The sequence below is a fragment of the Mixophyes fleayi genome, chromosome 5 (assembly GCF_038048845.1).
Source record: "Mixophyes fleayi isolate aMixFle1 chromosome 5, aMixFle1.hap1, whole genome shotgun sequence".
Taxonomy (NCBI): Eukaryota; Metazoa; Chordata; class Amphibia; order Anura; family Limnodynastidae; genus Mixophyes; species Mixophyes fleayi.
Genome location: NC_134406.1, coordinates 115,488,587 through 115,515,260, shown reverse-complemented (window position 1 = coordinate 115,515,260; position 26,674 = coordinate 115,488,587). Strand labels below are relative to the sequence as shown.

The 26,674-nt window shown below is 41.2% G+C and overlaps 1 protein-coding gene and 1 long non-coding RNA gene across 9 annotated transcripts in view; one reads left to right on the top strand and one right to left on the bottom strand.

Moving 5' to 3' along the window:
• LOC142158612 (uncharacterized) overlaps positions 1–26,674 on the bottom strand; it is a 220,247-nt gene that overhangs the window by 38,045 nt on the left and 155,528 nt on the right. For 7 of the 8 annotated variants that reach the window (XM_075212730.1, XM_075212734.1, XM_075212736.1 and 4 more), the window contains 2 exons: positions 9,812–9,907; positions 5,046–5,156 (listed from right to left, as the gene is read on the bottom strand). In XM_075212730.1, coding sequence (XP_075068831.1) covers positions 5,046–5,156; positions 9,812–9,907 — 207 coding nt within the window. The remainder of the gene's footprint in view (positions 1–5,045; positions 5,157–9,811; positions 9,908–26,674) is intronic. The other variant, XM_075212735.1, reaches the window with a different exon arrangement.
• Positions 19,356–26,674, top strand: part of LOC142158614 (uncharacterized) — a 183,368-nt gene continuing 176,049 nt past the window's right edge. The window contains exon 1 of the long non-coding RNA XR_012692817.1: positions 19,356–19,577. This is a non-coding gene — a long non-coding RNA (uncharacterized LOC142158614). The remainder of the gene's footprint in view (positions 19,578–26,674) is intronic.

Sequence of the window (26,674 nt, the reverse complement as noted above, 5' to 3'; positions counted from 1 at the left end):
AGGAGGCTGTTTGTTAAGCCCCTCCTGTAGCCACTGAAGCTGGCTGCCAGGGGATGAAGGGGATCCAGGGCTGCTCTCCAGCCCCAGCACAAGGTAGAGTGCATTTTTACTTTATTACACATACACATTACTTTATATTTACGTCATACATATTTTATATTTACAATACACATTTATGCACTCCAGGCGCCTAGCATTTTTATTTACAACAAGAACATTTTTATTAATAACATTTCACGCGGATCATAGCGCGAGTTATTTAACCCCTCCGGCGCCGGGCATTAACCCTCCCCCCGCCAGAGTCATGCAAACACATTAACTTGTAAAATCTGCTAAAAGTGTGAACAGAAGGCCAGGTAGCAGACCAACATAGTTCAGTTGAGGTGCCACCAAAAAAAACACTCACTGACCTGGTGGAGTGAGCCCCAAGACTCTCTGGAACAGGCTGTCCTGCTTCACTTTAAATCTGCTGGATTACAGCCGTAATCCATCTAGCAACTATAGAAGATGGCTAGCCCCTCTTGTGTATCACAGAGGACCAAAAGATTTTCAGCTTTGCTCGTGTCCGGAGTTCTACGCACAAAATCCACAAGGCTCTGCCAAATGCAGGAATGGAGAGCCCTCTTTCTCTGGAGACCTATTCCTTACCAGAATCAGGATAACACTGTTTTGATTAATGTGGAATCTGGACACCACCTTAGGTTGAAAGGAAGGTTTGGTCCTCATGGAAAACTAGAGGAGGAGACTTGCAGGACAAAGCATCCAGATCTGAAACTATTCTAGCAGTAGAAATGGCCAACAGGAAAACAGTTTTTAAATTCGGGAATTTTAAATCAACCAAATCCAATGGTTCATAAGGTGAATTCTGCAAAGCATTCAAGTCTAAGTTGAGGTCCCATTGTGCCACTGGAAAGACATAAGAGTTGTAAACCCTGCAAAAACATCTGAACATCCGGTAACAAATCAAGTTTTCGTTGAAATAACACAGGAAGAGAGGTCACCTCCCCTACCCGCAGCAGATGCTCTACGCTGATCAGAGTGCGCAACTCCGCTCACAGTTTCAACACATTGATTGGTAGCTTGGATTCCTCCAAGGTCCAAAGACCTTGAAAGTGGGCGTAAAGAATGTCAGACCCCAAACCTTAAGACTGGTGACCATTGTCACCAAAGTCCAATCCCAGATTCACATTATGGGATTCTCCCTCTCCAGCCACCAATGGAATGACTGATGCACCGTTGTGGAGAAAAGTAGCACTTGACTGTAAAGACACAAGTGAGATCTGATCCACTCCGAGGAAAGGTGGTACTCAGATTCCCGATTCTGTAACTCCAGACAAGAGTTACAGCGACATCTTTACTGCAAATGTCCCCGACAAAGTATTAATCCTGAATGTTTAAAAAAAACTTACTTGGGGTAAACTCGATTCATTAAACAGCCCGGCAGCACATAATGACATCGCTCTGTATGCAGACCATAAAAAATTAGTACAAGGGTGCAGTTAAAAAAGGCGCCGTCTGTCCAATGTTTATTAGTAAGGCTAACATAATGTAGCCTTAAGCAACTGCATAACTGCCCCCTTAACTTACTATATTACTGTCCGCGTACAGAACGGTGTCATTATGTGCTGCCATGCTGTTTAATGAATTGCATTTACTCCGAGTAAGTGTTTTAAACATTCGGGATTAAGTTTGTCAGGGACATAAACATTCGCACTAAAGATGTCGCTGTAACTCTTGTCGGGAGTTACAGCATAGTCTTTTAGTACCCAACCCCAGGGACTTTGCTCCGGGGTCTGGATCACCCCAACTGAAAACAAACTCCGTTGCATGAAACTCATGAAACTGTGCATCACCTCGAAAGTTGATGTCATCTTGCCCAGAACCTTAATGTAGAAGTGTACTGAAGAGAGACCTTACCATTTTTGTAATGCCTTAACCTTCTCTGGCGACAAGAACACGGTCTGTTTCTAAGCATCAAAGAGAAGACCTAAAAACATCATGAACTGTGACAAAATAAATTCGGCCTTCTTTAAGTTCAGAATCCAACCATTAGATTCCAGAGTATGTGCAGTCACCTGTGCATGGGACAATTGCACTAATGACAACTCTGCTTTGATGAGAAGATTCTCCAGAATACGAAGAGTGACAAATATTGCCCTGGAGAAAAGTCAGCATTATTCCTGAATGTCATGATAGGGAAGGGGAGTGATGTAGTCCCAAAATGGAATTTGCAATGATCCCAAATTTGACAAGTGAAGACAGTGACTAGATACGACCTCATTAGAGAGGGCTTATCTCCCCTCTCTGATTTATATAATCCCACACTTTAAATCTTGGGTTTTTCACTTCATTGCAAAAGTAGGTAAACTTGTCTGATTAATTTGAGTAAGTTCAAAACAACTCCTTTCATTGACCAATACAAATTTCTACGTCCCGAAAATCTATGCATTTTGGCCAGCAGGTTAATTTTCTTTCCTGGGAAACAAGGAGCACTTGTGGAGAAGTAGCTGCATAATGTCACAAAATAGCATGTGTATTGTAATTTTGTACTTTCATGATTTGCAAATTACCTTTTATGCTTTTGGTTTTTCATATAGTGCACTTTTTGGCTAACAGGGACTTTACAAGTCTCTATAACAGGGAAGGATCTTGTCCTCTGGCAAGAACAAATTCTGCTGATGGGTTTAAATCAGTAGCCTCAGGATAAGCATCAACTTGGATGGTGGTTCGTTGGATTGTGTGCAGTTGATAAACCACCTACAAGATTCTAAGGTATGTGCTGTGCCTTGTACACAAGACAGAAGGAAGGTCAAGGATTCATCCATGATTAGCATGTCACCCCCGTAGGGCAGACTGTCACCCCCTAGACTCAACAACTATAACTGTCAAGATCTCAGTGAAAAACCATGGGCTGTTGTCAGGCCGAAAAGTAGAGCCCGAAATTGAAAATACTTGTAAACGGCAAATATGAGAAGGCACTGGTCTTCCTCCTAGATTGGAACATGCAAGTGCGTGTCTTTGATGTCCATGGACAACATGAACCAAGAAGAGATTTGAAAGGAGAAGATAACAACCGGTGGACAACATGAACTTGTTCGGTTCCATGCTGTATATGACAGCCTCAAGGTCTCTATCTTGAACATCACCAGAAGCTGGATGTTTAGGGATGAAAGGTTCAAAATGGACTGAAAAGATTCATCTGGGTCTGAACCAAGAAGAGATTTGAAAGGCAAAGATAAAAATCTGTGCAACTTTAAATAGGTTACAACCATAACATTTTGTGATTACGTATGGTGTTGTATGGACATGAGAAATATAATGGTATTTGTAGATATGGATTCTACTGGAGAAGATAAACTATTGGTAATGATATGTTGTATGATTTATTTGATTCAGAGTATAAGGAACAAGTGTCAGTGCAAAATAGGATAACATGAAAAATGAGGGAAGATACACGGCTATGTAAGGTTCAGCTGCAGTTTATGTGAAACTGGAAAATAGAGTCCAGAGCAGTGCTGGAAAATCTCACACACTAGTTCCCTGCAGACAGAGAGGTCAGAAGAAACATTGCTGTTCGAGCTGCTATGTATATTAGCCGGTTTGCCTCAGTGAGGGTAGCCGTCCAAAGAGAAGGTGGTGTCTTATAGTATGGAGAACCCAAGCACTACCTGCGCTGGCAGCGTCTATGGTGGAAGCAAGTGGGTAAGAAAAGATAAAAGGTTGCAGAAACTTCTCAGGCCGCCTGAGAAAACCAGTAGGTCAACAGAGGACCTGAGTATCCAGTAGGCTTACTAGAGTGCGGGGCATTTGTGTGTGTGGGGGGGGACAGGTGCATGTGTGACAGCCCCCTCCACATCTTCACCCAGAGTAGCGCTCATTCTGCCTGCTATACAGTTCTGAATTGAATGAAATGTGTGATAAAAGTGTGCAGAGACCCTTTTTACAAGCCAAGTGGAGCCGAGTTTTGAAAAAGCATTAGTGTGTGTGTGTGTGTGTGTGTGTGTGTGTGTGTGTGTGTGTGTGTGTGTGTGTGTGTGTGTGTGTGTGTGAGAGAAGGGGGGGGTATAACTGCTTTGCATTCGCTAAGCTCAAACATAACATAATAGTCTTATCCAAAGTCTTTATATAGACCTAACATTTACCCAAGTACTAAGTTCTCCTGCCTCACACATAACACCTAGTTCAGACACTAAAAGCATACAGATTCTTTAAATAGTAAGGAAAGAAAGAAAGAGAGTACTACTTAGGCGGAAGGCACACTAGATGCACGATTGTTGGATCTAATAGTAGGATGATCCTCCTACTATTAGATCCAACAATCATGCATCTAGTGTGCCTTCCGCCTAAGTAGTACTCTTCTTCTTTTTTTCCTTATTGTAATATATTACTAGTAGAAGTAGCACCTAGTGGACTCAAGCTCACCCTATCCATTAAAACTTATATCTTGACATTGTCTATGTGTAACCCACGTTATGTAATATATAATGAAAAAACTTCTTGTGCGGGAGACAATTTAAAATACGTTGATTCTTTAAATAGGTCAGATGCTTGTATTGAGCCAATTTATGTCTCAAAGCAACAGAAGAAAGACAATGTTTTTTTCCAGGCACTTCTGCTTATGCTATAAGTCACTGTTCCTCCCAATATAGTGACAATAAGGTTTGTGTTTGCCACTCCAGGAACTTCATCTCCCTAATATGAGGTTCTCATCTCCTCTTGTTGTAAGAATGGCTCTGCTGCTATGTGTTATATCGTGTCTATGCTCTTCGCACTGTTAGTAAATAGGCATATTAAAGGCAAAATGTGTAGATACAAAACTGTTCCTGAATACTCCCATTCCCCCACCCTCAAAAGGAAATTTCTAAGAGTATGTCTAAATTGATTATTTTCTAAAGTGACTTAGCTTGTACCTTGACCTAAAAGGTGTAACTAATTGCTGAGTAACTTGCACTGCTTGTAGTCAAGGTAGCACAGAGGTTAGAGCCTCACGAACATACTGATGCATTATCACAATACAGTAAATAGTACACATTTAAAAATGGTACCTTGAGGCTTTTTTATTACAGAGCTAAAAAAAGGTCTAGGATTAATATATGCTCTTCTGTTATCAAATAAAGAGTCACGATACTGCTGCATTTGATCATGTGATGCAGAATCTGTAAGACAAAAAAAACATGTATGAAAAATTTGCTCTTGTAAAAATATTAAAATATTAATGTTACCACGTTGTAAGTGAGGAATTAAGCTGTAAGCATGACCCAGAAACAAATATGCTGTTTTTACAGACTTCCATTTATATTTAAGAATAAGAGTATGCCTAGCTTTGCTTGCTTCTCACTAAAGGGCCTCATTTAGAGAGTTAGGGGCAAATCCAGCAGGATATAATACCGACTGCTTTTGCATGTAGCACACAAATACCGTGCAGATTTATTTTTAAATCTGTGGTTTCAGTTGAGCTAGGACGCACCCCACTCCCAACTCTAAAGCTATATGCACATTTTAAATTTGCCCCCCACTCCCTCTGTAGTGCAACATGGTTTTGCCAAAATGGCACCTTCTAGTTTACTCCTAACACTAAATGAGGCACTGTCAAATTCGAACTTCAAAATCTGCACATTCACATTTCCTCTGTAATCGGCCCTGTTCGCCAGTTCAATGTTCATGCCCATTACGCTGTCTTTTGAAACAGCCCACAAAAGCATTTCGCTCCTAGTTTTGCAGGTTGGCGGATAAACCTGAAAAGGTGCAGCATGATAACAGTAAAAATAGGATTTTTATACTTAAGTAAAATCCATTTATCTTAGTCCATTGGGGGACACCAGGGACATTGCGTTATAGAATAGGGACAGGAGGGCGAACTGACACTTTAAAACTTCTGTTAACTAAGCTCTAGCTTCTCCCTCTTTATACCCCACTTCCTGTTTAGCTTCAGTCTATGTTTAACCAAATTCACAGAAAGATGCGAAACGAGAGAAAACAGGAAGAAGGAAAAAAACAACACTCTCTCAAATACAAGACAACATGTCAAATGGTAGGAGAAACCAGAGCATTAAGAGTGGGTGCCTGTAGTCCCCCAACGGATCTAGAGACACGGATTTTATAACCTATTCCTCGATCCTTTGGGGAACAGCAGGGACGCATCACGGGTGGGAACACTGATAAGAAACGGCACAAAGCAACTTTCTTTCAAAACTTGCTTTCTTGTATGTGAACACATTAAACTTGTAAAACAGAGTAAATATGTGAACAGAACACCAGTTCTCTCTGAAGACTTTGAGAGAATTAAGGTGTAAACCCGCATCCAGCCCATTCTGCAAGAACATAAGCAACCTGGATAATAAGTTTTGGATACCCCTTCTTTTCATATCAGGTAATATATGTCCTCCAGACTCGATGATAAATTTTGTTTGAACCCAGTTTATGAGCCTGAAGCATGGTTTGTACCACAGACTTTAAACAGTTGTGATCAAGTCCAATCCCAGATCGAGAATGGATGACCCCTGCAGAAATTTTGTTTCTGCAACCACCAAAGAGGCGACTGACGCAAATGCGGAGATAGGCAGAATACCTGGCCCGATAGATTCAGATGGGATTTGTTCTATTTTGACAGAAGTCCCAACTGGAACTCCTGTGCATGAAATTGAGCAAATTGGACCGCCTCGAAAGTCAATACCATCTTGCCCAGAATTCTCATGCCGAAATGCATAGAGGTCTGTTTTGCTGCCAACAGATATTTCACTATCTTCTGCAAGGCCAAAAACTTGTCCGGATGTAAGAACATCCACTGTTGTCGGGTGGCGAATAAAAGTCCCAAAAAGATCGCCCACTGGGATGAGATCAACTTGCACTTTTGAAGCAGAGAATCCAAATGTGGGATTCAAGAGTCGATCACTACTTGGATATGAGAGTAAAGTACCTGCAGAGAATCTGTCTTTAAAAGAATATCGTCCAGGTAAGGGATGATCATAATCCCCATGGACCTCAACAGAGCAGTCATGACCGCCATGAACTGTGGGGCTGTGGCCAGACCAAAAGGGAAAAGCGTGAAATTGGAAGTCCTCTGACTGAACTGCAAAAATCAGGAAGGACTGATGACCCTCCCAGATGTGAACATGGAGATAGGCATCCTTAATGTCTAGAGCCACCATGAACTCTCACTGTTCCATGCCATGAATAACCGACCGCAAAGACTCCATCTTGAACCTAGTTCGACAGAATCCGCCGGTTCTTGACTTGGCGAACCAGAATCCACCTCACTCGCCACAGAGGAAGGGGGACAGGAAGAAGGACCGCACCAAGTGGGCAAGTTCAGCCACAGTAATGGAAAGAGACTAAGCCCGAACCAGAACTTGCTGGTGCATACAGACTGCGATCTTGAGACTGACAGGCTGTGCACGCCTTACTGTTCAGACAGTAACTTAACATTACAGGCGGCACAGGGGAACTTCAACATACAAGCTCCGCTATCCTTAACCCATATGGATTTATGCCTACCTGATATGTTAACAGATGGGACAAAACACACAGATAAACCAGTCAAATAAACAGTGAAAAACACACTATATAAGACAAGCAGCACACAAATTTAGTACTGAAACTGAGCCTGCAAAACAGCCTCCACAATCTAAAGGACAAAACCTTGGGAAACAACCACTCCCAAGCCGTTATGCTTACTGGACAGTAAGAGGGAGAAGCTGGAGCTGTAAAATGGCTGCCTAATCTGGTGTCTACACACAAAGGAGTGAGAGACCACCAATAAGTAACTGCAATAGAGGAAAATCACTAAAACACTCCCCCAGGGCCCAGCACTGGATTGGCAGGCATCCAGCAGGGCGACTCCCTCCACCAATCCAGCGTATAGAAGGGCTCACTATCTCAATGATCCTAGCCTGACCCAGTCCCCTAAGCAAAAATAGATTTACTTTTCTTTTAAAAATTAACCCAATGGCTGCCCTTAGTAAGAGGCAGCCTAACTTAGCGGACCTACTGCAATTTATGCTACACCACTCTTCCAGTGTCTCTGCATGAGCAGCCATGGACGACGGGCACCTCCACGGTAACGCCGATCTTCACCTCCTGATAGCACACAGCTGATCGTGCTGTGCGCTGTCAGCGGTGATAGACAGCCGCCGGCTGTCACATGGCAGTAGGCAAAAGTCTCTGATTGTAAAAAAAACAACCTGAAATAAAAGTAAAATAAATTAAAATCAATCAGAAATGGGCTGTGCAGTCTGTTGGCCAGGAAATTAAACTAGACTGAAGCTAAACAGGAAGTGGAGTATAGAGAGGGAGAGGTGCTAGGGCTTAGTTAACAGAAGTTTTAAAGTGCTAGTTTCAAGGATCCAATCATGAGATTCTAAGGTCAGCACCGTCTCTTGAACATGGGGCTATAGGAAGGTCAGGGATCTCGCCAGGATTTGCTGGTCGCCTAGGAATAGGTGAGCGTAACCCCTTGGACTCCAGAAAAGCAGTCATAACTTTGTGAACAACCTTGGCACTAATACCAGGCAGAAAGTTAGAGCTCAAAATTTAAATAACTTGAGGTAAACAGCAAATCTGAGAAGGCACTGGTGTCTCTCCTAGATCAGAACATGCAAGAACACATCCTTGATGCACATGGATACCATGAACTTGTTCGGTTCCATCCTGTTTATATCAGACCTCAAGGACTGCACCTTGAACCTTTCCACTAGAAACTGTATATTTAAGCATTCTATGTTTAGAATAGACCAAAATGATCCATAAAATTGATAGTTTAACAATGAAAGCAGTAGGAGAAATGGAAGTATGCCATAGCACCGTATACCAGCCCACTTGAAACACTGTGTATGTGTGTATAATATACGTGAACGCTCCGGCCACAATATAAGCTTATGTAAGGGTGGCTTCGATCTTCCTTTCTGTGCTACCAATTAAGGTGGCAGTATTCAGAATAGGAATGGTGGTGGTCTTAAGAGAACCACACTATGGGAGTATGCACTTTATGTGTAGATTTTTATTTTAGGGTATCCTTGCTGGGAAAAGGATAGAGGGTTTGCAACCTCCAATTTGGTTTGGCGCATGTTTCACATAAAAAGTCTTCCAACTGAGGGGAAGGCGGCAAGTAAACTGTAAGTTTCTCCTTCCTATAAAACAACAAAGTACATGGCACATGAGACTTCTCACGGTGCTGAATATTTAGTGCTTGCTGGACGGTTCGCACTAAATCCTCCACTCCCTGCTTCCTACTTGACTCAAAATACGAGAAAACCTAAGGGTGAGAAATTTTAGCCACTTAACATTCCTTCTGGGAACAAAATTCCAAATCTATTCTCTCCCACGACTTAACTGCGGAGTCTGGCACTTACGCAAGTTAAACGTGATGGCAGATTCAATAGTCCATGTTATAAGGAAGATGTAAACATGACCAGATCCTACACCAACTTTGTCAAGCACACATCAGCAATTCTGCTATGTGTTACATTATTTCTGTGCGGTTTTTATGGTGTTATTAAAAAAGCATATTAGAGGGAAAAATGCATATATACAAAACTTTGTTCCTGAATGCCCTCCTTCCTCAACCCTCAAAAGAAAAATAGACAGGGTATGTCTAAAAGGATTACGACTACAGTTTTTTTTTCCAGCTCTAAATAAAAACAGGTTTTATTTTCTCAAGTGACTTGACTTGTGCCATGACCTACAAGTTACAGCTTTGATTGCCGAGCTTGCTTGCATTGCTGGTAGTCAAAGTGGCACAGTGATTGGAGCCGACAAGCATATACTGATACATTCCTACAACATACAGTAAATAGAACACTATTAAAAAATGTACCTTGAGGCTTGTTTCCTACAGAGCTAAGTAAAGGTCTAGGATTATTACAGACTCTTCTGTTATCAAACCTGGAGTCACGATACTGTGATGCAGAATCTGTAATAAAAAAAAAAAAAGTAGTTATGAAGAATTTGTTCTTTGAATAATATTAATTTTGCCACATTCCATGCAAGAAATTAATCTATGATGAGTAATAAGAATATGTCCAGCTTATATTACTACTCACCAAGACAATTTGAATTACGAGCAAATGCAGCTATAGGGTGCAAATTTGCACCCGGATAAACAATGTTGTGATGCAAGAGGTATAAATGCAAAATATTTTCTGCATGCAGGGACAATATTGCCTGTTCTTGCATGAAGCACACGAATACTGGGCAGCACAATTTTACTCTGGCATTTCAGTTGAGCTAGGATGCACCTCCTCCCAACTCTAAATCTGTTGACCTACCCCCACACACACTCCCTCCCAATATCTTCCTGGGTTTATCCTAACTCTAATGAGCACCTAATTGTATGTCATTTATGCACTACACAATGTGCACATCTGCATTTCCTCTGTATGCTAGCACATCCGCCTACTTGCCAGCCAAGTGCTTATCAATGTTCACGCCCACTTTCCATGTCTTTCAAAACAGCCAAACAAAAGCATTGGTTTAGTTTTGAAGGTTGATGGATAAACTAAAAAGGTATGGGTGACAGAAGTAAAAATGTCACATTAAAATTGGTATATCTTTTCAGGACAACCCTCTTTATTCATTTCAACTTTATGTTCTTCTCCCAAAATGTTGCACTGTTTAGTCATCTTTATGGCTTAAAGGAATCATGACAAAAAGGACTGTTTCAATTTTGTGTGTTTGAAAGATCTTTCATTACATGGGTAGATGTGAATACAAATGCACTTTTGAAGTTATGTAAAAATTAACTCTTTCGGCAGACAGAAAAGAGCTGTGCAGGGAACATCGCTGTACATCCACCCTCTCCAACTCATTTAAGAAATCCCACCCATCAAAATCTTGTTCTTCACTTCACTGCAAAAGAAAGTATGCTTGTGTAAATTAGAAGCTTTGTGTAAATTAGATGGACAACTCTTTCCATTGATCAGTACAAACTTTTACACCCCACAGACCATGGTATTTTGGCCAGCAGGTCAATTTCTTTCATAAAGAATCAGGAGCACTTGCACAGAAATAGACAGAAAAAGAAATACTATATACAATATATAAGGCAGTAAGACGAGAGCTGCTGGGAGAGAGAGACATACTGGTGATTTATCTTGGTAAAATACATACAATTGTGTTTGTGTACAACTTTGGGAATCCCAAGTTTTGGCATTCAGAAGATTCCTATTGTAAGTTATCCGGAATAAGATTGCCTCAACCAGATAAGCTGTCATTATTTTATCACTTGGTTCGAGGCTACACTGTTGGAGTTCAAAATTTTGATAATTTTTTTACATATTGCACACTATGCGTGGTGCTTCTTTCTGCTTTATATTCTAGGTTTTTGGTACTTGCAAATAAGTGCTAGCAATTGAAATCTGGCTAGTGTATGCAATTTTTTTTGGTTTCACAATTTCACCCATTGCCTTCACTGATACATACACACATATACACATATATATATATATATATATATATATATATATATATATATATATATATATATATATATATATATATATATATATATATATATACACACATACACACACACACACACACACATACAAGTTAACCCGTGCATGATACTCATGCATTCTAGTCAAATCAAGCTACTTAAGGTGATAAAAAGGTTCTTGTCATGCATTTGGGCCATAGCCCAGGCCTCAACCACCAACCACTCCCCACTGTCACCCCCGGCAACCACCAACCACTACCAACTGTCACTTCTCCTTCAAGAAATATATATATATATTCTTTTTAAATCTTTATAAACACTTTTAACAATTAACAAATTAAAAACATCTTCGTATACCAAATTTCAGCCCTTTCTGAATTTTTTTTCCACACACACACTAAGAATTTAGTAGGTCAGTGTATAACTCCGCTCAGCAGGTGGCGCTGCAGCTTGGTTTTATTTTTTCCACACACACACACACACACACACACACAGACAGACTAACACTTGCCACTAGACATTTATATTATAGATATTATAGTGTTATAGTGTCTGTTTATCGATGGCAGTATGTATTCAAGCAGGGATCATTTTCCTGGCATCCGCCAAAACCCAGATTCGTGTGTAAAGACGGTGATGGATGTCACTCACAGAACCATTTCCTCTGCTCCAGAGTCCACCACTCCAGTCAACATTTGGTAATGGTGCATGGTGATCAGAGGCTTCTATGTGGCTTTTGGGCAATGTAAACCAAAATCATGAAGTTCTTTAACGGATGTTGCTTCCAGAGGCAGTTTGCAACTCTGTTTGTCCTCAGTTGCAACACCCACTACAATTTTTACTCGCTATGTGCTCTCCTGCACTCCCATTCTTAGAGCTTGTGTAGCTTGCAACTTCACAGCTACGCTGTTGTTGCTCGATGTTTCCACTTTAGAAAAACAGCATTTACATTTGGATGGAGTAGCTCTATCAGGGTTGAAATCTGACAAACTAACTTGTTGGATAGGTGGCATCCTATGACAGTGCCACACAGTCACTGAGCTCTTCAGCAAGACCCATTTGTGACAGGATGGACCATCTATGCCACCATGTCTGTTGCTGCTGGGAACCGGCTGGGCTTACTTTGCCACCGTTCTCTTTCTTAATCCCAATTGCACGATCTAACCGCAGTAGGAGGGGCTTAAGCTGCTGCCAAAACTGGACTCCTTCACGGCATCCAGAACCGCATTCCTTCTGGGTAACAGTCGCTGCTAGTGTACCCCCCTTGCTGGTGCACCTGAGCTGGTACCCCTGACCTCTTCCTATAGATCAGGATTGCTGTGCATGGATCTCCCCTGGGCCACACTGACCAGAGCTCCTGGGTAGCGGGCAGAGCAATGGCACTGGTAAGCTGGGTCCAAACCTCAGAACAGCCGGAAATGGATTAGATTTGGGTCTAATTTGTAGGTCACAGGAAATACAGCAGGGAAGAATTGTCAAAGCAGGATCTTGAAGCAAGTGATGTTTATTAGCTCCAGTGTCCTGATAAGGACAGTTCACACTAGTTTAAGGTACCAGTGGTCAGATGGAACAATAATGATACATTTCAGTACAAATCAGTGCTGTTGTATACAGTTTCAGACACAGCCTAGCCGTGGATAAGCCTGCCCCCTCAACTCTTTGCTGTCCCCAAGAAGTCGGAGTTATTTTTAGTATCAGGATGCAATATGTTTCCCCAAAACATGGATTTAAAGGCAAAGTTAACAAAATTTACACTAATCCGCTATATCCCTAAACCTTCATTATTCAGACAGGATCTGAGATGCATGATACAAGCCACACAGACAGAAAGGCAGCAGTCCCCCACCTGCTGTGTAGACAGACTGAACAAACATGTTGGCCACTGAGATGAAAAGTTCTAATTAACATGAAACTTTCTTTAGAAAAGTTATACAAATCCAAACATGACATCCTGTCTCAGATGTTACAAATCAATACCCCAGAAATGAAGATACTTCCTATACAAAGTGACACACGATACAATAAGTACATTTCCAATTCACAGCATCAAGAATCAGTACATTGTAACAATATAAATTGGCACACTGTGATAACAGTATAAATAACGTATTGTAGTAATATATTTAAAAGTGATCCAGCCACACCATTCTACTGCCAACGTTTAACTATGGAGTACATGGTTGTATGCTTGATTTTAAGCACCTGTTAGCAAAGTATGTGGTTTAAATTGGCAAATACACTAATCAGCAAAGGTGTCTACATAACTTTATAGTATGTACACACTAATTATATCTCTCTCTCTGTGTATCTATATATATATATATATATATATATATATATATATATATATATATATATATACACACACATATATATATATCTATATCTATACACACACACACACACAGCCTCTTTATCTAGAAGAAGGCAACATGTGTAGATGTTGAATGATGCAGCAATTCAAATAAAGTTACTGTACTCCACAAAGGCAACATATAACAGACTGTGTGTGACTTATATCACATTCTTGCTGTTTGAACAATTTTGTAAAGAAACAACCCTTAGCTAGGGTGGTGGTTACCCTCTGTGGGATTCAACTCACTTGTGCAGACCAGATTATATCCAAAATAAGGTTTTATTACAAAAGCACATCACCATAGGACGTTCACAAGTTACAGGGTAAATGGTAGCGGACATCTTCCAGCAGGCTCTTTCAGTCAGCACTCCAAAATAACAGCCTGGCATACTGGCTAATACAGACCCTGTCCTGATATGGTTTCCTCTGGAGCACCACAATGCCTGGCCCAGAGTCCTTTGTGCTGGTGTTACATACACCAGGATCCTCCAAGATAGAATGAATATATTGACATTCTGCTCTCCTTATATTCATCATTATCAGCTATTTATATAGAGCCAACAATTCTGCAGCGCTGTACAGAGAACACAGAGAACTCACTCACATCGGTCTTTACCCCAATGGGAGCTTACAGTCTAAGTTCCTTAACACACACACTAAGGTCAATTTAATAAAAGCCATTTAACCTACTAGGTTTTTGAAAGCGGGAGGAAACCGGAGCACCCGGAGGAATCCCAAGCAAGCATGGGGAGAACATACAAACGCCACACAGATAAGACCATGGTCGGAAAATGAACTCATGACCACAGTGCTGAGGGAGAAGTGCTAACCACTATATTCCTGGTTGTCTAAATAGGGAGTAGGGTCAAGAAGTCCCAATCCCCCCCCCCCCCTTTCAGTAGGGGGTCTATCAGTGGACACTTGCTATTTCAGCCAGTATAGTACTGTGGAGACACAATGCACATCATCTGACCTAATTACCTCTGAGAATACCTGTTGACCTAGATAATTAAATTGAGCTGTTAGCTAGCTATGTTAGCAGTCATTCAGACACAGCTCTGATTACATTACTGAACAAGCCAGATCTAAGGCACTTTTCATAACAATGGACATTTGAGACAAATGGTAATTACATTATCTAACACAACCAAAATGGTTTCTTCTGTCCTGCTGTTTTCACACAATATGACAGTGTTTATACTCCTAATACATACAATATTGCAGGTAATAGCAAGGGCAAAATATACATAATAACATGAAATAACAACAACATAATACACTGATGCTCTGGTGCATATACTAAGACTAGGCCAAGGATTAAAAGGTACAACAAACTGTGAGAAACACGTGATGATAAAAAAAAGTCCAGTGGGATCCAGTTTCATCACAAATATCATTACCATGGTTGGCTGGAGGGAGTGTTTTTAACTCTACCCAGGAATGCAGCATTAAATAATCTGCACATAGGAGTTACACAAAATGACAATGAAATGAAGTAAACTTACCTGTATGGCAAGTTCTGTCCATTAGCTATAGCGATCCAACACTGAGCATTATATTAGAAGTTTCACAAAGAAGAAAGCAATACATAATCTTATTTCAAAACGCCAGGAGTCTTTACATGTTATTTATGAATGTGTAAACGTGCAGCCCATAAAATCAGCCTGAAGTCCAGATGTAGGTGGGCATAATGAAAACAGTAATAACGTAACAAGAACCACTTTAGAACTACCCTCATTTTAACTTTCCGATTCTCATCCTAAAATACTGCTTATTAAAAGTTTCATATATGTTTTAATCATGAGTAAGAGAACATCAGAACTGTCTTTACAACAAGTCGACTTTATGTGTTTAAATATTTTGATTACATATGTATTTTTGAGCTTATAAAAGTTATTGAGCAGGTAGTGTTTGATTTGACAGAGACAGACCATAGCAAGCTCCAGATTGCCTGGGCTGAATAATACGCAGTCACAAAATGTCTGAGTGACATTAACTATGTGGTGTCTTGATACTGATGTTAGGCAGCAGCACACCTACCATATCAACATGTTGAAGGCATATAACAAGTGTGTGGAATAGGTAGCCATTGCTGCCATGGTTTGCTGCTTACAGATGGAGGAACCAGGTAGGGATCCACTACCTAATCTTCTCACGCATGCCAAAGATGACAATGGTGTAGATGAAGTGCATTGGGGGAATAACTTGGAACTAATAAGAATGTGCAGCTGAAGTTAGTGGTAACCACTCGGAAGCTGGTGAGCATATGCCAATTACACAGGCCGTTTATCGGGTCTACCAAAGGCAAAGGATATATACAGGAAAATACATGAGTTGCTTAAGCTAGGCATCACCTTGGCATCTCACGTCTGTGAACATTTTCCACTGTGTTGTTTCCAAAGAAGAACAAGACCATGCATTTCCATGTGGACTACCACTAGTTGTACAATGTGATTGTACCTGACGCTTATCCCATTTTGTTTGCAAATTGGCTGGGTCAAAGTATATATTTTTTCTGTAGTTTCCATAATTTCTCTTCAACAAATCCACCTTATGTCTGAAGTGTTTCCCTCCTCCTTTAAAAGTAAGCTTTTACAGACAGAACATCTAAAGATAATGGTTCAGCTGACGTTTAATGTTTGTGATTTGTTAGTATTGAAAATTCCCTTGTTATACAGCTCTGTAGAATATGTTCAAAAGGTCAATTTGAAACAAAAAAAGACAAAAAATGATCTTACAAATAAGGGAAACTTCCGAGTCTCTTCAGAACCTAGCTGGAATAATAATGTTCTAAGTATAGACAAAATTCATGAGTTAATTGAAAAAGAACACTATACTGTGTTTTCACGTTATGAACTGTGTATCTACTGTATTTGTGTATCTTCTTGAGCAAACATTATTCCAGGTACAATACCTACCTAAACCTGTAGTTATCTCACATAATTGGCATGGGATATAATGTGATTACGAAACAGCAATTCGGATGCGTAATAATTTTCTCACCAGATTCTAATTTGCAATGCACCTGAACTGTGTAAGCATATGTGTTTCTTCTCCTTTTCTGAGCTTTCCCTTTTAATGAGTCTTGTGAGGGAGACAAGGTAATAAAAGATCTTAATTATTATTGAATTATTATTCACTACAGAAAGAGCGGGTAAGGGAACACAGTTAAGTTGCAAGTATACTCATAAAAATGAGGTAGATACAAGTACATTTACAGAGAAGATCCTAAAAGAGCTCTCAAAACTAAAAGTGCATAAATCAATGGGGCCAGATGGGATACATCCAAGCATACTAAAACAGTTGAAAGGAGTGTTTGGTAACCACAGAATTATTCAATCAGTCACTAGCTACAGGAGTAATTCCAGAAGACTGGAAAAGATTGAATGCAGTCCCACTACACAAAAGTGGAAGCAACGAAGAGGCGAGCATGTATAGACCAGTGAGCCTTATATCAGTAGTAGGAAAATTGATGGAAAGTTGTAGAATATCTCAAATCCAGTAACTTACAGGATCCGAAAGAGCATGGATTTACTGGGGAGGAGATCATGTCAAACAAATCTTATTGACTTTTTTGACTGGTTGACTAAAGTAATAGATCAAGGAGGGGCTGTAGCTTATCTAGATTTTAGTAAGGCTTTTGACACTGTCCCACATCGCAGACTGTTAAATAAACTTGAAAGTTTAGGATTGGATTTGTTGAATATGATTTTTTTGTTAAGGCCTCATAAAGCCTTTGTTCAGCCATTTATTGTAACTTGCATAGAAATAATATTTGCTAAAAGAGATTATTAATTTTTCTGCCGATTTGCAGTCTTGCAAGATGTTAGCCTATGGCCTTGAAGTTAAGATGACACAGAGGAACACCTGAAGAATGTAACAAGATATATAAACAATTAGTAGCTTCATATTCAGCTCATAGTGTGGGAGCTGTGCCCTTGTGGCACCTCCAGCTCCCCTTGAGATAAGAATAATAGGCTCATCTGTCCTTAGAAGGGGAAGAAAGTAAACATCTCAAGAATACGTGAAAAAGCTAATCAGTAGCGCTTCCCATAGACTAGTGGTATAGACTTGAATGCTTATGACGTAAGATTCATTTATCCATTAGGCTATAAAAACTTGTATCTTTGTATCAATAAACTAGAGAATATTCCTTGTATACAGAACTTGGTCTGTGTCAATTCTCTCCAGCTGATTAAAGCGCTTTCAGATAGACTTGACACCACAGGCAGACTTGGGTCAGAATTTTAGATCTTACAACTTGGAGGTCACCACAGAGATTCGCTGTCCAGCAGGCTACAAGACAGAGAAAGGAGGTTTCCCAGGACATTGAACCCCAACATACGCGGTCAGTAGATTTCTACTCGTTGGCCTTCCTAATCTGAGTCATCTCATGTCTGTCTGAGGCACCTGACACGCGAATTTGTGAGCCTCAAGTATCATCTGATTAATATAATACAGTATTAACCCAATTTGTTTACTGTAATTGTATTGTTGATTAGATTTTTGAAAGATGATTGAATTTTGAGTGCATGTGTTTGTACCTATTGTATGATGTATAAAGCATAAAAGTCACATAAGACATTGATCAAAGAAGCATGCAATGGAATAGAGGGATTTAGAGAGTTATTGTTCTGAACATTGAGTGAACATTTTAGACACCATCCCCAGAGATATATCAAAGAAGGGAGATTCTGTAATCTGCAAAAAGTGTAGAAGAATTCCAAAGACCTTCGTCCCAGATACTGACAAAGAAGCGAACAAAATTTTTACGAACGTTTTCTGAACATGATTGTATAGAACTAATGAACAAGAATCTCTGGTTTTATCTGACATTAAAGATAAACCATTACCAGATGCAGACATCACTCTTTTTGTAGATGGTTCACACTATTACATAGATCCTGTCCCTTATACAGGGTGTGCTGTAACCACACACACAGAAATGGTGATTCAACAGACTCTACCAAGTCACATGTCAGCACAAGAAGCTGAACTAAAGGCCCTGACACTTGCATGCATATATGCAAAAGGACAAAGAGTAAATATTTACACTGATTCAAGTTATGCATTTGTAATTGCGCATGATTATGGCCCTATATGGAAAAGTAGGGACCTTATGGGTTCAGCAAGCAAACCAGTCAATATGCTGAACATACCAGGGCACTATTCACCACATTCCAGCTGTCCTCCAGACTGATCAAAGGTGAAGACACACAGAGATACTACACCCGAAGCTAAGTGAAATAAACTGGTAGACCAGGCCGCACGAGAAGCTGCCATAGCCCCAATACCCCAAGGGGAGTCCATTTACATGGTGACCCCCTGACCACAAGGTTGACCGTACCACACTTCAACTTATGCAGAGACAAGCAACAGAGAATGAGAAAGACTTAGGCAAAACATGGAGCACTAGAAGTGCAAGGAGAGTGGTGTAAAAGTCAGCATTTGTGTCTGCCAAAAGCCCTTTACCCCATTATAGCTAATATAGCGCATGGGGAAGTGCATCTGGGAAAAGATGCTATGGTTGTACTAACAGGTTATGGATAGCAACAGGGTTCACCCAAGCAGCACAGTCATTAGTGGCAGGATCCCTAAATCTGTGCACAGAATAACCTGGGTAAGTCTGTCCTATGGAGAACCACACCCCAGACATAATATCCCTATAAGAGGATACAGATAGACTTTATACAACTTCCCAAATGCTCGGGCTTTGAGAATGTGCTAGTCTGTGTCGACTTCTTTAGTCACTGGCTGGAGACATGGCTGTATAGAAAAGCAAATGCTAAGGCATTAGCCAAGAAAATTGCGAATAAGGTAATCTGCTGATATGGGGTACCAGAGGTCATTGTAAGTGACAGAGGATACACTTTACAGGGCAAGAATTCCAGAAACTATTAAAAGACATGGGAATCATATCTGCCCTTCACACCCCCTACAGACCCCAAAGTTCGGGATGTGTGGAGCGCCTTAATGGTACTCTGAAATTGAAAACGCAGAAAATAATGGCTGAAACAGGTCTGCCATGGATCTCATGTTTACCTGCACTCGGTAAAAAACACTGCTAGGAGAGACACAGGTTTAACACCATATGAGATACTGTTTGGCACAGCAAACAGAACAGGCTGTTATTTTCCACAACAACTATAGCATGTATATAGTGATTTGTTGAATTATGTTGCCTTATTATAGAAACAACTAACTGAAATACATGGTCAAATGTTCTCCTCCATTCCAGACCCTAATTATGATACAGGTACCCATAAACTGCAACCTAGGAACTGGGTGGTAGTGAGAAAGCACGTCAGAAGAAGTCTTGAACCAAGATACAAGGGTCCTTATCAAGTCCTGTTGACGACTCCCATGGCAGTGGAAGTACAGGAAAGAGATACCTGGATTCACACATCACACTACAAAGTCTTCAAATCAGGAGAGTCTTGTTCTGATAAATAGAAATGACTGCATTATGGTATTGATATGTCTTGCCAGAATAATTGTGACTGAAGTAGGGATCAGGGCCTAACACAGTATGAAACAGACAGATAAGTGACAAATTGCCTATGCCACTGTGAGAAACATATGGGAAGGAGTGCTCAACAATTTGCACTCATAACTAGAGTAAACTCTGAAAATGCCTTTGTGCAGATGCTTAACCTCATTGGTAAAGTTGTCAGTAATGATTCATGTTGGATATTAGAAATATTGGCATTAGTAGAAAAGGGTTTTGCAATCCTGTTGATCGTATATGTGATAATGAAACTAAATATATGGCTGATTAAGAAGTTACTGACACTTGACTGTTGTCTCTCCAAAAAGGGAACCACTGAAAATCCCGATGATCACAGAAACTTTAGCTGAAACCTGACCTGTCTATGAGCGTCATGAATTATTTTAACTAGCAAAGCCAAATAACTGCACGGTTTGCAACAAGAAACTACTAAAGACTGAACGAAAAACATGCAAGGCCTGCCGAACTACTATAGACTCATTAACTACTTACTAAGAAACCATCTTTTCTATTCAAATTGCATCTCCTCATAAATCAAGTTAGGACAGGGAGGATCACAGGCTTATCATTAGTAGGGGATGAGTTGACAGATCCCTAAGAGGAACAACTCTATACATGTGGCCTTCTACATGTGTATAAGCACCTGCTTAATCAACATAAGAATGTGGTTCTATAGATAGGTTAGGTAGGTAGGTAGGAGGAGAAAGGGCCGAAAATTGAATAAAAGATGGGAAATGTTAAATATGATTTTTTGTTAAGGCCTCATAAAGCCTTTGTTCAGCCATTTATTGTAACCTGCATAGAAATATTTTTTGCTAAAAGAGATTATTAATTTTTCTGCTGATTTGCAGTCTTACAAGATGTTAGCCTATGGCCTTGAAGATACAATGACATATAGAACACCTGAAGAATGTAACAAGATATGAAACCAATTAGTAGCTTCATATTCAGCTCGTAGTGTGGGAACTGTGCCCTTCTGGCACCTCCAGCTCCCCTTGAGATAATAATAATAGGCTCATCTGTCCTTAGAAGGGGAAGAAAGTAAACATCTCAATAATACGTGGAGAGCGGAGTGTCTGTGCCCGAGTGTTCCCGCCGTGAAGTGAGTCGAGGCGCCATTTTGAAAGTCAGTGCCGGGGGACGGGACACAGAGTTTATGTATTCATTTATTGTTGGAGACGCAGCTGACAATCTTGCTGTGTAGTGGAGCCTGTCTACAGCATTGGGATTTCTGTCTCTGGCACAGTGAAGAGGATATATTTAGTGTCATCTGAATTTGTCTGGTGGCTCTCCCTCCGTGAATTATCTGCGTACAGGTGCTGTCTGGGAATGCATGTATTTTAGTGATCCTTCATTGCAGTGGACATATTCCCCATTCAGACATCTAAACTTTGGCTGTGAATCTAGTTGAGGCCTGAGCGCTCTGTTGTGACTCTCTCCTGCACTGTAAGCTGTTTTTTGTATAATCTAACAGTGCATCTATCAACATCTGTGCATAGCAGGTGCCACTATGGGTAAGCACTCCGCAAGTAATACTGCTGCTAGCAGGTTGGAGAAATATGCTCGTTCTAACCCTGCTACAGCCTCGGGAGGAGCTCCTGCGTCTGAACTGCAGGTACCCCAGTCTTCCAAGGATGCAGATTTGCCTGCTGATTCTACTCTTCAGGAGGTCCTGAAAGCTATCGCTGCCTCTGAAAAGAAGGTAATGCACAAAATTGGAGAGGTGCAGGTTGATTTGTCATTGATGCAGCAGGAATTTCAGAAAATGTGTGAGCGTGTGTCAGAGACAGAGGCCCGCATTTCTATACTAGAAGATACTACAGTTCCTTTGCCTCAGAAAGTTGCTGGCTTGGAGGCTCAGATGGAGTCTGTTAAACAAAAAATGGAGGGCCACCTCAGAGGCAGTAATGTTCGGCTGGTGGGTCTTCCAGAAAAGGCAGAGGGTGATGCCCCGGAGACATTCTTGGGGAATTGGATGACCCAGATATTTGGTAGAGAGGAGTTTACGGCCCAGTTTGCAGTGGAGAGGGCGCATCGAATCCCAGCTCAGAGGCCTCCTCCTGGTGCACAGCCGCGTACATTCATTGGTAAAGTGCTACATTATAAGGATCAGAATGCTATTCCGCGCCTGACTCGGATCAAGGGGCCCTTAATGTATCAAAACCAAAGAGTGGCTGTATTTCCCGATTTCTCGGTGGATGCACAAAAGAGCAGAGCTCAGTTTAAACAGGTGAAACGTCGCCTTCGAGAGATGCAATTGCCGTATGCTATGCTGTTCCCACCTAGATTGCAGGTGGTTGCTGATGGAACTACCCTTTTCTTTGGATCACCGTCGGAGGCGACTCACTGGTTGGATAAGTGCTCACAGAGGCTTTCGTCCAGATTGAAGATGCTCCTGGTGATGTATTGACTTTCTGGACTGCATAGATGCTATTGAAGATTGTGTGCCTTTGATAGTTATGTTTTAGATAAGCTCTGTCAATGTATATCACTTTGGTTTATGTTTATACATATTGAAATGCTTTGATTAATATAGAAGTTATTTGGATGATTACGAAGGTGTCAATTATAAGGTGATATTTTTGAATCTGTTGGATCTTATATTTGGTGCCTGTGGATCGGGTGGGTGTGGGGTGCTAGAGGAGTAATATGGTGAAGTTGTGGGCTGGGGGGCTTCCCTTGCTTAAAGGTCGCGATCTCCCTCTCCTTTTTTCGGTGTATACCAGTGTTTCCATAAATTTGTGGAGATAGTTTGCGCTGTTTGAGGAGATGCGGGGTAGTTGTAATGGGATCCAGGTATGTCTAAGTTGGGGGTGGATATATGGGGAGGGGGGGTTGTTTGGATAGGGTAGGGAGTGGTAGGTTTGTTAGAATTTAATGCAGTGTCAAATGTGGTATTTTTTTTTTCTCTATACAAATACTTTCAGATAATGAGGTTAACTGTTTTGGTTATATTAATGCGGTTGACTGGTGGCTGGATGTCTGCCTGAGTTGGAGGGGTTTGATTTCTATGTGGAAATGTCTCATGTGTATTCCCTGGTGTTATGGCAAATGGGAAGATGAGTAGGGGATTCATTAAATTCCTGACTTGGAATGTTCGTGGCCTAAATGATAAAATTAAATGGTCCTTGGTCATATCTCAATTAAAAAAGTATGAGGCGGATGTCATATGCCTCACTGAGACTCATCTAGTGGAAGGTAAATTGTTGGCCCTTAAGAAACCGTGGGTTGGATGGGCCTATCATGCTACTCATACGTGTCACTCTAGAGGGGTATCTCTTCTTATACGTAAAAAAGTTAATTTTGTTTTGGAAGAGGTGGAATCCGATCCATTAGGTAGATACGTTTTTGTAAGGGGTATTTTTGATTCTAAACTTCTAAACCTACTGTCAGTTTATGCCCCGCCCCCGTATAGTGGTGAAGTTTTAAATAAATGCAGTGACTTTATCTCTCTATCTCCTGACACTCCTGTGATTTGTTGTGGGAATTTCAATAACGTGCTGGACCCTAATGTTGATAGGTGGAGGGAGGTGGGGGATACTACACATGCTAGAAAATTGAAATTTGCTGATTTGGTGGAGGAGATGGGCTTGGTGGACGTGTGGCATCTGAGACATCCGGCAGAGGTTTGTTTTTCATGTTATTCTACTTCGTATAATGCCTTCTCCCGAATTGATTTAGGACTTATATCAAAGGTGTTGTTGCTGGTTGTCTCAGATGTTGAATATTTACCAAGAGGGATTTCAGATCACTCCCTGCGGGTACTGACTGTAAAGCTTAATGCCTCTCGAAGCCAAGTATTTTGGAGACTTAACCCTTTCTGGTTGACATTATTGAAAGATGGAAATACATTAGAATCTCAATGGGAGGGGTACTTTGCTACTAATGTGGATACAGCGGCTCCACCTCTCGTCTGGGATTCATTTAAGGCTTCTTTAAGAGGTTCCCTAATTAGAAGTATTAACTGTTTCAAAAAAGAGTCTAGGCTGCGAGGTGATGGGTTAGAAAAGGAGGCTTTGCAGTTGGAGGAGGTGTTTCTTCTTGTATGGCTTCTGACAGGCTGGCTTAGTTAATGGTACAGCGAGAGTGGTCTAACTACTACTTAGACAAATCGAGGCGTAAGTTGCTATTTGCTAGGCATACTCAGTATTTTTAAGCGGATAAATGTGGCAGGTTTCTGGCGTATTCGGCTAGATCAGAGAGGGCGGCGACTGTTGTGGCGGGAATTACAGATACCTTGGGTGTTGTACATACCTTGACTGAAGAGATTAGTGATGTTTTCTATGTGTATTTTAAAGATGCATATGCGTCTAGAGCTGAATACTCTGATTCTGATTTAGACATGTACTTGGCGGCTGTTTCCTTACCTTACCCAAGTGCAAATAGCAGGGAGAGTCTGGATTTATCAATCACTGATGAGGAGATTGTAGCAGCGATGCCCTCGTTTCTAAATGGCAGGGCCCTGGGCATGGATGGGATTCCTATAGAGCTGTAAGAAGCATATGGGTTTTTTTGTGCCTGGTTTTCAAGAAATGTTTACAAGTTTTAGAGATCTGGGGTTTGTATCTCCGTCTATGTCTGAAGCTCTTATAGTTCTTATTCCCAAAACGGGAAAGGATACCTTGTTCCCGGAATCATACAGACTTATATCACTATTGACAACGGATATTAAAATAGCGGCAAAAATTTTAGGGTCGCATTTGAGTCGGGTGATTGGTGAGATTGCGCACTCTGACCAAACTGGTATTATGTCGGGAAAATCTACGGCTATAAATTTGCGTAGGCTTTTTGTCATCTACAGTTGCCCCACCCTGTGGAGGAAGAGGCGGTGGTGGTGTCATTAGATGATGCTAGGGCCTTTGATTCTGTGGAGTGGAGGTACCTGTGGGTGGTGCTATTGAAATCTGGGTTTGGGACGGTTTTTGTTCAGTGGCTACGATTGCTGTATTCTTGCCCTACAGCTAGAGTCTGTGTAAATGGCTTCGTGTCTCGTCCGTTTGTCATGGGCAGAGCCACAAGACAAGGTTGCCCTTTGTCTCCCGCTCTCTTTGCCCTGGCTATAGAGCCACTGACATGTGCTATAAGGATGCAGTCAGATATTAATGGGTTGAAGATGGGCAGTAGGACGGACACGATTGCCCTTTATGCAGATGATATGCAGCTTTTCTGTCATATCCTAATAGGTTCTAACCTGTGCTTCTCCGCGTGGTCACGGTTTTTGGTAGGTACTCAGGGCATTTTGATCAATTGGGACAAATCCAGTGTGACTCCAATTAAGGGTACTTGCCCTATGGGTCAAGCAGACTCCCCTCAAATGGACTCCGGTATTTAAGTATCTTGGTATTTGGATTACTAGTGATATGGGTTAGTATATCCAGCGTAATGTTCAGCCTCAGATTGATTATCTTAAGAGTCGGGTTGGGGTGTGGAAACAGCTGTCACTAACAGGTAGAATCAATTTGGCTAAAATGATAATTCAGACAAAATTTCTGTATGTTTTGCAGCAGTCGCCAATTTACATCCCTCACAGTATATTCTGTTCAATTGAGCGTCTCATGGCTTCTTTGGTATGGGCGGGCAAAAGAGCAACAGTAAAGCTTACTACCTTATACCGTTCCCGGGGGGTCTGGCTCTGCCGAATTTGAGACTATTACTTTGCTTCTCAGTTGGCACATATTGAGGAATGGTTCAGGTCGCGGATGGATGTGGATCTACATGATTTTCTAGTCTCTGAGACAGGTTCTAAACATATACGGGTGCAGTTTCTTCTAGCTGATAGAAGGTCTGGGGGTAATCCTCCCTTACTGGTACAAGCCATGAAGGTGTGGCGATTCTCATCTCGGATTAGGGGTGAATTGGTCTGGGATCCATGTACTCCACTTTGGGATAATCTGGAGTTTGGTGAGCTGATTAAGATGGAGGGAGCTGGAGCCTGGCGCATCTATAATATAGTACATATTGGGCAATTGTATGAGAAAGGGATACTGCACTCTTGAGCAATTACGGGGATTATATGAGCTACCTAGGGGTTACTTTTACAGGTATCTGCAGTTAAGACATGCTTTGGCCTCACAGTTTCGGGAAGCTGCCCCAAGTATTAATGCAGATCCATTGAGGGTGCAGCTGTCAAGGTTGGGCTCGAGGCGCCAAATTTCGTCTCTGTATTCATTGTTGTTGGAAGGATCTGGTGTGGGTGGATTGCCGGAACTGCGGCGCCGGTGGGAGGGTGATCTTGGGCAAATTAGTGATAAAGGCATGGGATATTATGTTGTGCAGTCCGAAACAGGTCACTGCATCAGTTACGTTTCTTCAGGTCTTTCTGCTGCAGAGAGTGAATTTTACTCCTCTTTGGCTCTCTAAATTTAGCGGGAGTCAGGTG